This window comes from Populus euphratica, unplaced genomic scaffold, assembly GCF_000495115.2.
Source record: "Populus euphratica unplaced genomic scaffold, PopEup_1.0 scaffold920.1, whole genome shotgun sequence".
Lineage (NCBI taxonomy): Eukaryota > Viridiplantae > Streptophyta > Magnoliopsida > Malpighiales > Salicaceae > Populus > Populus euphratica.
In genome coordinates this window covers 46,683-58,853 of record NW_011500779.1, presented here as the reverse complement: position 1 = coordinate 58,853, position 12,171 = coordinate 46,683, and the positions used below count along the sequence as shown (strand labels likewise).

The window sequence follows — 12,171 nt, the reverse complement described above, 5'->3', positions numbered from 1 at the left end:
TACCGAAAAGAAGAAGAGAGGCCAAACGCTTTACTATTTATATGAATAATATAGAAATTGAATTGACTCATCAAATCTTTTAATATATAGTATAATCATTTTTAGGAATTCTTTGTCCATATATATATATATATATTCTTAAGAATGTAGACATTGTATCTTTTGCTTGATATAATAAATTTTGAGATTTTGGCCTAATTTTCTTATTGGCATGGTATCTATAACAAGAGTAGTTTAATATAAATTAAAATGTATTTTATGATTATTACTAAGCAGAGCAAAACTTGATATGGTTTGAGTTTTATATTAAACTAAATTTAAAGCTAATCTAGTTAAACTTAATTAACTTATCAAATCAAAACCAAACGTTATCAAAACTAAGATAAGATCTAGTTTCATTTTTTTTCTAATTCTTTTTTTTTAAATGACTTGTTTAATTTTTTTAAAAAATATTAATATGATACTGTTTTGAATTGACTCACCTGACTTATAACTCAAATCTTAAATTTAATTACGAGTCATACTAGATTTTACAACTATAGTCACTGCTAAAAAGTAGATATTGGTTTTACCACATATAAACTAAACCTAGTAGCTTAAATAAATCCTTATGCCGACTGTTCAAGTTTGATAATTGTTGGATACCCTTTCCACGGTCCATAATCTATTGAGGATGAAAGTTTGGTATGGAAAAGATAATGTTATTAATACCCATCACTATGTGGGTGACCGTTCTCAAGGCTTAGGCTTCGAAGTTTGGTAGACGAAGAATGGACTTGGTTAATATTTCATGAAATGGTTGAGATTTGGGAGGCTATCCCAAGGGGGGTCTTTATTGGGTTTTCAAAAAACGAAAACACAATCATAGACACATGATTTTCTCTTCAGGACTTTGCATGCATCTTTGAAGTGCCTTGGGCACAGCTTACAAGAGTAAAAGATGGTGTAAAAAAAAAAATGAAGACCCGTGAGCAAAAAGTAGTCAAATTAGTAACCCCAAGTCCAACCTACCTCATAACCTCTAAATTCACACCTCATGAAGCTGTGATTATGCATTGTTTATTGCCAAAATAAGAACTCTTCATGTGAATGGCATTAATCATTAGTAGAAAATTTTGGGTGGAAGAAAATTTGTTTGTGCTGTCCTATGTATGCTTAAAGTGGTTTGTTCAGGTCATAAACAATAGTCAACCAAAGTCCCAAACAAGACTTTAGAGGTTCATAACGATGTCACACTCAAGTGTCTGTATCAAGTCATGAAAAGGGCCATTTACTTAATTCCTTGCCCTTCTCAAAATATTTTAATTTTTCTGCTACAGTTATTTGCTCAAACTGCCAGCATTTATCAATGTCCTTAAAAGGAATGGTTCCAAGTGTTGGTTTAACTGCCATGACTTCATGTGATACCGTAACTTTCAAAGTTGTTTTCTTTTAATTTTTTTTAATCTCAAATTATAGTAAAAATCTAGGTATTTGTAATTTTTTTAAATAATAACAACAAAAACTATTATAATACTAAATACACACTAGAATTTCATTTAATAATGATTCTAGAATGCATTTTAAAGCATTTATCAAAATACATTTGAATTGAAAAAAATATTATATTAAATTATTTTTAATGTTTTTGAATATGTAATTAAATTATTTTTAATGTTTTTGAATATGTCAAGATTGAAAAAATTAAAAGACATTTCAATCTTTTTAAAAAGAATATTTACACTAACATACGATTAAAAAAAAAAAGAAATCTTCTATGTAAACATTCTTATATATTAGTGTAGGCAATAAACATAATATATATATATATATATCTCCTTTCGTGTGGACAACAAATCACATTCTTAAAATAAGAATATAAACGAAGTGACTGTTCAAAAAGATTAATTTTTGTTTAAATGCGAGAGACTTGTCAGGGGGTGCCACGCCTTTTGACCTTTACACTTCACTAGAAAAGACATTCCCAGAAATAGATATCCGGAGCATGGCCATCTGCTTTCTAACAATCAAAATTCGAAAACTTTTTTTATTATTATTAATTAAAGAAAATCATATAGCTGGCAGCCTAGTTAATAATTCATTTGAGATACATATTTTCTAAAAAAAATCTTATGAGATGCTTTTCATTTTTATTTAATGTTATATTTTTAATATTGCCAATCTGATCCATTTATACAAGTAGAAGAATACGAAACAAGGCCAGAGAGGCACATACATAGAAAAATGGCACTGCCTGACTGAGATCTTTGGGTCATGGTAATTTGGACCTGTTTGGAGTCATTCCCGATGGGGATTCCCTGTCACTCTGTGTTTGCTTGCATAAAATTTACAAACCCAAATTAGGTCATTCACTGGTGACGAAAAAAAATTTGATTATATTCATGTAATTCAGTTACAGAAAATCAGTTTAATCTGACCAAAGTCATGAGAAAAACCCATATCTTTACATTATAATTATAATTATTTGGAGTTTTGAAACACTGGTTTCGTGGGGATACTATTATTCGTAAGCATAGAAATTTTATTCACCACGCTTTGATTTTTAATTTTATTCTTTATATTATTGAGAAATTCTTGTTGATGTTATGGGATATATAGTTATTTGAATCAATTAATTTATAGATCATATGGAAAGAGCAGCTAGAGCATATTCTACAAGAGACTCTCAACAAACTATTCCTCAACATATACAGTGATCTCTACCTATATGCATTAATTAGAATATTAAATACATTTCTAGATATAACAAGTTGTAAGTGGTCGATATTTAGTATTTATTTTCTCCCTCTCCCCAAATAAAATAAAATAAAATAATTGAATGAGACCTCTCTTTTTTGTAATAAAAAAAACAAGATGTGCATATGAACTTTGCGGGTGTGCTTCAATTTCGTCCACTTTGGGGCCTGGAGAAAACATTAAATCGACACAGAGATGCTTTTAACTATCATATCAAGCCCATCTCTATTAGGTTAAAATAATAATTTATAAATTAATTAGTGGGGAGAATCAAGTAGTTGTCAGCAATGATCATAAGCTTGGATTTAAAAAACAAGATGATACACTTGTACGTGGAGTTACTATAAAAAACAAGATGATACACTTGTACGTGGAGTTACTATATACACGTACGTACGTACTTGGGATTATAATGAAAAGAAATGCTAGCCATGTCTCATTACAATGAGTGTGTATAGAGAAATAAAAAGACGGGACCATGCAAAGATAAATAAACGGGGGTTGCGCAAGGAAAGACTGAGATCATGATAATTTATTACGCCATTTTTAAAGCTTGTGCCTCCACAAAAATCCAAAATCTCCACCACCATCTTTCCTGTTTTTAAAATCTATAGTCAGACCTTAGCTAGCTCTTTAATACTATAAGATATTTGGGCTCTTCAATCAAAATCCCTGCCAAAAAGAAGTGCACAGTCTATAGTGATCACCGCAATTACCCCTTCGGACACCATGAATGAAAATCACATTTTGAACGCCTAGCTATTCATTAGTTATAGCATTAGCACTGACCCACATAGAAATCAAAACTAGAGGGTGCTCAAATTAAACTCACTGCCCATATTCTTTGAAGTTTGATGTTAAAATGAATTTACTAGAGTGTTTGATAGCAAGTGTTTTTTATTCTAAAATATATCAAAATAATATTTTTTTATTTTTAAAAAATTATTTTTAATATTAGTATACCAAAATAATTTAAAAATATCAAAAATAAATTAATTTAAAATAAAAAAATGTATAAAATTTTCAGCAGCATTGGGTTGGCACTAACCCATATAGAAATCAAAACTAGAGGGTGCTCAAAACTCACTGCCATAGTCTCTGAAGTTGGATATCAAAACGAGATTAAGTTTTAGAGAGGAAGAAGCACTGCGATGCATGGTTGATTTACTGAAAAGGTTGCGTTTTACTAGCGTGCCAAAATATTAAATTAATTTTATTTCAATGTTTTTTAATGATTTCGAGAGAGTTACTGATATAAATAAAAAAAATCTAAAAAAATTATTATTTTAATATACACTTTTTTTTTTGGCTAGTTTTATAACACTTAAATGTGACTGAGAGACCGTACAAATTAACACATAACTATGATCATCATCGTCAACTAGAAAGCTAGATCTATCACCCTACCATAAAAAGCACAAGGGAAAAATAGAAAGAAAAGGAAAGCTTTACAAAACAATGTACTGTCAAAAGAAGAAATGTTACATATAATCATCAGAGGAAACAACACAATCCTCCAGGAACTCAAAGTCTTGTCTGAGATCTCTCCACCTTACCCCGTCAAATCTTTCTTGATTTTACTTCCAGTCAGTCCATACATATCATTTCATTCAGTAGTAGTACATGACCTTCTCTTGCGTCTTGTTTTCATCAATGAGCAGACTGTCATTACATTGATTAATATTATTATTACTGCTGCCGCTAATCAGTTGCTTGACATCCTCAACGAGGTCATAGTTCAATGGGGTTTCTCCAGTATGTCCATCTGGCTTCTCTACCCACTGATTCAGATTTTCAACTCCGTGGTTGCCATAACTTGGCATGAACTTTTGGTTCTGATAATTTTCATACCCATTATTTGACATCAAGCTGTGAAATCCCATATCTTCTTGTTTGATCTCATATCTGCCATAGCTTATCTGGCTGCAACTCCCATCAGAATTAGAACTGCAACTTGCTTCACTACCAAACGCCAAGAAATTATCTTTCACAGCTGGATGATAGTATTGCATGGGACTGAACAATCCCTCTTGGCTGGTGGGTTGGAAAAGTAAAGAGTTTGTGGCAAAGGAAACACTGTTGTTGCTTAAAAGACTGGATGGAATTTGTGAAATGGGATCCAAGCCAGTGAAAGATTTGTTCTGGGAGTAATAAGAGAAAGACCCACCAGAGTCTTTATAGATTGATAACAGTGAATGAGATGGTAATGGTGGATCAGTTTGATGTGAAGATGGGAATGGTGGGGTTTTTCTTTGAGATTGAGGAGCCATGGCCGCCATGAGTTTCTTCTTGAGCTTGGTGTTCCAGTAATTCTTGATATCATTATCGGTCCTTCCTGGTAGCTGAGCAGCTATTATTGACCATCTGCAAATTGCATGTTAAAGAAGAAGAGGTTGCATAAGAAGTGAAATCTTAAGTATGCACTTCACAGCTGTAAGTAGGTATTGATTTTGGATCCAAACTTGGCATGCATGCACAGAAATTATCCAAAACAAGAAAATTAGTCTTGATTTTTGCAAGATGGTTTTATTAATTTAAAAGGAAAAACAAACTATAAGTTTCTCTGTGTTTCCTTTTCCTTCCCTGGCTATTTTTAGAAAAATGGCCTCAATATCATTCCATCACATGGCAGATGATACTGATGGAAAAGAGAAAGAAAAAGAAAAAACACTCACATACGAAGGTATAAAAACAAATAATTTGTGTAATTAGCGTAGAAATTATGGATCAAACCAAAAGACAAACAAACAAAAAGAAATGTCAAGAAGCTGTTTTAAAATGGAAACTAATGCACCTGCTTCCAATGTTTGCAAACAGGCTGCAGATCACCCTATCCTCCTCATCAGAGAATTCACCATGTTTAATGTTGGGCCTCAGATAGTTTAGCCATCTCAATCTACAACTCTTGCCACATCTCTTCAGCCCTGATCATCAAAATCACCAAAACCATGTCAAAGCAACACCATTAGAGAGAGAGATGAAATGGGTTGTTCCTAATTGTTCGAGTTTATCTTACCAGCTTTCTGAGGTAGAGCAATCCAATTGCCACCAGTCCCATATTTCTCTATGTACTCTTTGAGCTTCGAGTCTTCTTCTGGTGACCATGGTCCCTTCTTCACATTTGCCTTGTCACAACAAGGAGCCCTTCCCATCTCTCTCTCTCTCTCTCTCAAGATCTCCTGTCTTGGATATCCTCTCTGCTGTAAGGAACCCCAAAAGATCTCACTTCCTACAGAAACCGGGGGAGGTCTGCTTGTGCCTTTTAATAATGGACCTGGGGTGTAGACAGTAAAATAAAAATAAAAATAAATAAGAGTCCTTATTCTCTTTCGGAAAATATGTACACACACAAGTCAAAATGATAGACAAGTTCAATGAGTTTCTAACTAGTACACTGCCCCGTCTTAAATAGTAGCAAAGCTACATGGAACTTTCCATCTTCAAGTTTTCTTGATGCCCTAAATAAAAACTTCACCCTCTCCCTCTCTACATTTTTCAAAGGCATCCCTAAGTCTTCCGAAGAAGAAATTCAACAGGAGATGAGTTGATAGCTACAGGCCTTTAAATTGTGACATTTTCCAAACCATGGACTAAGCACTTGGTGTGTGTTTGTGTATAACTAACTGGCCTCAACTTTGGTAGTTAATAGTTTTTTCAATCCAAGACAAGAAAAAGTCGTACGTGCACTCTTCCTCTGTGTATAATTAGGAATTATCAGGCTGAAGAAATATTGTACTCCTCCCTCCTACATAGCCATTAATCTTATAATAAAAATTAATCACGAGGAGAGTAGAACTTCATATATATTTGAATAATTCCCCCCTCTCTCTATATATATATACACTCCTAACTAGTTTTTCATATTCATTATTAATTATTTATCCATGTATTAATGTGGATCACTTATTTGGGAGATGAAGTTACATACAGCGTTGATAAGGAACGCACACAATCTCCTGTTTCTTTTTATTTATGTTTATTTATTTATTGGTACAATTATTGGAACAAAATGCGAAAATTCCCATTTGAGAAACATATGAAAATATTTAATGAAGATGATGCGATTGAAATTGTGTTTTCTTCTAATTATATTTTTAAAAATATTTAATTAATCAACATATCATAATTTTGCATAAATATAATTAAAAACTCTATTTTGAAATCTTAATTACTACAAGAAAGTTATAATTGATGAGAAATAGTGGCCTTGGACCGAACACTCCTCGATTGTTAGGACTAATTAAGAAACAAAAATGAAACCCTCAAAAGTCCTCACTGCAAACTGGAAGAGTTCCTATGCTTTTTGAAGACCTATCAAAAGGAGAAACGTTGCACGTTTATAATGAATAATTGGCACTAATATCACTCCTGTTTTCAAAGATTTCATCTTCAAGACTCTAAATAAAAGAAAAATAGTAAATATAGATTATCTTATTAAAACTCTTAATTCATATTAGATCAAGACAAGTGTCTTAAAAATTAAAATAAGAGTAAAAGTAGAAATAATCATGATTTCCGAGTTAAAAATTTTAAAACTCTATTTTCATGATTTGTATTATTGTACAAGAAGGAAAAATAGTATTTTTAGTTTTATGATGGTATTTAATATTATGATAATGGTTATTTTTTATTTTATAAAATCTAATTTTAATTAATATCATCATATTAAAATAATAAAAAATTAATTTAAACATGTAAAAAAATAATTTAAAACAAAAATAAATTAACTCTTTGAAAAAACACAACCACGTCATCACAATAACAGATTTCAAACTCAACATGGATTTTTTCAAATTCCAAGGTAACATGCAGCGATTAACACCGTTGGTCAGATGATGACTCTAACACAAAATATATGACATATTGATATCTGACTTTTATCTTAGATGTCACATATTTAATATGGTACGTGGATAATTGATGACAATTTTTCAACTTTAAAGGGAGCCAGACGGGATGGAAGCTCATTGGAAGCATCATCGGTCTTTGTTTTGTAAATATAGTTACCTTTTTTGCTGTCTTTAATATAGAGACGAGGGAGGAATGAACACTGATGATTCGGAGATAATTAAATATAATTATAACAAAGACTAAAGTGGCAAAGCCCACTACAGTACTGGCTTTGAGTGGGATGATGATCTTTGCTTCGATTGTCTTATTACTGTAATAATCAGTGACCGGAGGGTAAGTTGAATTATTGAGAGATTCAAGATAAAAATAAGATAAAGTTTTAAGTGTGATTAATCTTAGAAAAAAATAAGTTTAAAAAAATAATAAATTATATATTTTTTTTTTACTAAGATTTCAAAAGTGATCAGTTTTCAATGCAATCCATGTAAAGCCATAACGTATGGTAATTTACTAAATATTTTTAAATATATAGTTTGGCTGTATAGCATGTATGTATCAAAATAGAAAATTAATATAGAAATATTTTAATATTATAATTTTTACAGTAAAAATATTTTAATGTTGTAATGTTGTAATATTGTAGGGATTACAACATTAAAATATTTCTATATTAATTTTTTATTCTGATATATACATACTATATATTCTATAGTACATTGAAACAAGCAAGGTGTAAAAATATTATGAGTTTTTTTAAAAAAGAAAAAAGAAATTTGGAGGATCCGGTAATCATTCTGGAGAGTCTAATATGAAAACAAGCCTAAACTTCATAGACTAAAACGATTTTTGAAAATATAGGAGCGGCCACGGCTCGCTCAACCATTATATCCGGCATAGCCCATGACAATAATTTAAACAGCATCGAACCAAATTTAATTCATAGATGTTGACATCATTGAACATATATCATCAATTTGCTTCAATATATAATAGCGAGATCCTCAAGAAAGCGAAGCCTGTAAAGGATTGAGGAAAAACTAAGCTGGTGATATCGTAAGATGATTGATAATTAATGTTCATAAGGAACCAATTGAATTAATTAATGGCAAGATATACATGTTGAGCTACACAAAACAAAAGGGATGCACATATATATATATATAATAACGTACGCATAACTGTTTTAATCATTTAAAATACATGAGGTCCGATTTGTTTTGTTTATGAAATTGATTGGTTCGAGTCATCGCAAACGTGAAACAACAATTTTCCAGAGGCCATCAAGTAATTATAATTAATATTTATGGTTGTCTTTGACTTTTTTTATGAAAGTTTTACTCTTAGACATTCACATATAATTAATTTGCAGCTATCGAATCGAAATGTATTAATTGGAGTTGAACCTTGTCGGGGAGAAACTGATTAGGAGGACTGAAATCCAAGATGGGATCCATTTCTTTAAAGGTTAACGAATCCTTCTATTTACTACAGCCCCTCGGTTACTCATTTGTCTTCTGTTGCAGTTTGCTAACGCAAGCCAAAAAAGAAAAAATAAAATAAATCTAAATTGCCTTGTTCATGTTGACATATGGATTCTTTTAGTGGATAGCTTCACACACGAGGGCTAGATTTTCTACCTAACTATGGTTGATGATCATACCAAAGCCATCTCGTTCTTCCTTATACGCCACAAGTCAAAAGCAATCCATATTTTTATCTCTTAATTTGTATAACATCGATCGTTCACCTATGCTCTTCTGTTGTGACAGTCACGCTGCAGCTGCCAATCCCTTGTTTTATGAAAGAACGAACCACATCGAGATTAAATGCCATTTTATACTTTAATATACTCCAGTTTATTGTTTAATAATTATTATAATAAAAGTTAAATGGTCCGGAAAATTACTATAGATTTTTTTATAATGGATTGTAATAGTAATAATAATTTTAATTTCAATTTTTTATTTTTTTTTTGCACGTGGATAAAAGTATTTTTGGCTTTCTTTCATACGAGTATTTTATATGTAGTAGAACTCAACTATAAATTCAAATAAAATTTTTTAAAAACATGATTGGACTAAAAAAAATATCTTATTCAAATAAGATTTTTTATTCATATGTAGTAGAATTTAACTACAAAGTCTTTTTCTGTTTTTACAACTTACTTTATAAATTTATTATATTCAAAGAGTTCTAAGTGAAAAAAAATATTGAGTTTTAAGTGATTTATTTCAAATTTGCATTGTGAATGAAAATATTAATTTTATATTTCCATCCAAGTATATGATAGTTTTTTAAAGGGTTCACACTTTTTTAAATTTGAGATGTTGAATGATCTAATTGTCAAAATTTATTACAAAAAAAATTTATTCTACATTATAACTATTATTATATACGAAAATTTGAAATATTTGATCATAAGAGAAAAATTTTAATTTTTGAATTTCTATACTATATTGTACGAAAAGAAAATATTATGCATGTAAAGGACTTATTGCCATTTTAATTATCTTATTTTGTGCAATTTTATAGATGATTTCTTCACTAACATTAGAAATAAAAAAAAATAAGTGAATTTTAGGAATACATGTGGTTAATATTCTAAAATAGAAAATATAAATATAAAAAATATAAAAATATATTTGGTTAAAAAAACAAAAATGAAAATATAAAATAAATATGTTTTTAGAACAATTATAAGTGAATTCCTATATTTTTAAACAAAAGGACATGGGTTTGACGTGGCTGCCAAACTTAAAGCGCTCGGGTTTGACAAACAGTTGAATGGAGGTTTAAAAATTAATTAATATGATTAAGTTTAATAGCACTATTAAAATATTCTTTATATTCTAAGTATTTTTTTTTACTTTTAAAAAAATGATATTGACCTGTTATGGAGTGCAAGTCAATAAACTAGTTGGTATTGAAACCTTGTGGCTTTTGTTACTGTATTCCTAATTATAATTTGTCAATTCCTTAAGCTAAAAATCAAACTAGTTCATGTTGTCAAAATAAAAGCAGAATATGAGAGATCTTTAAATTGTTGGAGGGATCAAGAAGCTTAATAAAATTATAGTACATGGACACATGCATAATGTATTATATGCAAGGCCTAGATCTCTATGAGATAGTCAATAACAATGAAGAAACATAATCAGCTAAAGATACTAATGGAGCTTTCCACAAATAAAAGATTAATCGCAATATTTGTCTTCAAGACAACAATTGAAGAATATATATTATACTTCTTTCAAGATGTTACAATGCTAAAAAAAACATAAGACACCCTTGTTAGTCTTTTCTTAAGGAAAAATGATACAAGATTGCAACTTTCTGAGAACGAATTGTTGTTGATAACATAATGAGACATGATGATTCATCAATTCTTTAATAAAATAAAATAACATGTCATGAGATATATAAATTAGAACTTGAAGAAATTATTAGTAATGAAAAGAAGTATCATTCATGGTTTAAGACTTAAATATCAAAGTTTTATTACTACTGTAAAAGGATAACCTACTAAACCATCATTAGTTGAGTTTGAAAAACTACTTGATAGTTAAGAAAATATAACTAATCATATGGAAGGATTTTTTTTCCCTAAAAGATGAAGAGGAAGCACTTTACATCAACAATGATAGAAGTAGCAACATACTTGCAAATACTGAATCATAGTTAGAACATTAATAATGAATTCTATAAGGTTGGTGATAAGAAAAAAAGTTATAAAAGGAAGGGAGGCTTTCCTTGAGAGGAAGTTTTAAAGAATTACAACAATATTAAAAGATTTGAAGGTAGATATCATAATTATAGGAATAGTGGTCACATAAAAAAAGATTATTGGTTTAACAAAAAGTCTACAAAAAACAATGTTGTTATTTCAAGTCCAAAAGGATAAGCAGAAGATAAATGAGATGTTAAAATTAGAGAGAAGAATTCAACTAACAATGAGGGAGAATATAAATTAGACAAGTTCTCTTAGAACTTATAAGAATCTTATAAATGCCATTAATATATTTATGCCAATACATTACAATAAAATAAAGTGGTAAGAGAAAAAATTAACATTTTATAGAAATCTATCAAAATATGTTACATGTAAAGAATGTACTAGGAAGATTTTAGATTGAAGTAATGAGGGTTGTTGCTTATGTAATTAATAAACTCCCTTAAAAGAGGTTAAAATTTATATCATTACTTAGAGACTATGAAATATAAAGATTACAAATAAAAAATTTTATATCATCTGATGAGTTCCAAGTATGATGATGCCTATATCCAAATAATTTTTAGGCTGGGGCACACACCCCAAGCCTAACTTGTTTAAGCCCAACTCTCCTTCGAAAAATTTATAACAACCCCATGCGAGAATTGTAATTATTCTTACCTAAAAAGTTGTATAATTATCATCATGACTTTTCAATTTGAGTATTATCGAAATATTGTTAGCAATATCCTTTTTACTGTAGTCACATATCACAATTTTATTGTAGATTGTTATAGTAAAATCATTTTTTTGCCACTGAGATGAAAAAATGATAGTCTTTGTTTTAAGAGTCTTTTAGTAATTTTCAGAGATCC

The 12,171-nt window shown here is 29.9% G+C and overlaps 1 protein-coding gene across 1 annotated transcript; it reads right to left on the bottom strand.

Annotated features, from left to right (window-relative positions):
• Positions 1-4,165: 4,165 nt before the first annotated feature.
• LOC105116355 (transcription factor RAX2-like) lies at positions 4,166-6,120 on the bottom strand. The gene is made up of 3 exons (XM_011013676.1): positions 5,753-6,120; positions 5,531-5,660; positions 4,166-5,100 (listed from the first exon to the last, which is right to left on the bottom strand). The coding sequence occupies exons 1-3, from the start codon at positions 5,886-5,888 to the stop codon at positions 4,347-4,349; spliced, it is 1,020 nt and encodes a 339-aa protein (XP_011011978.1). The 5' UTR covers positions 5,889-6,120; the 3' UTR covers positions 4,166-4,346.
• Positions 6,121-12,171: the final 6,051 nt, after the last annotated feature.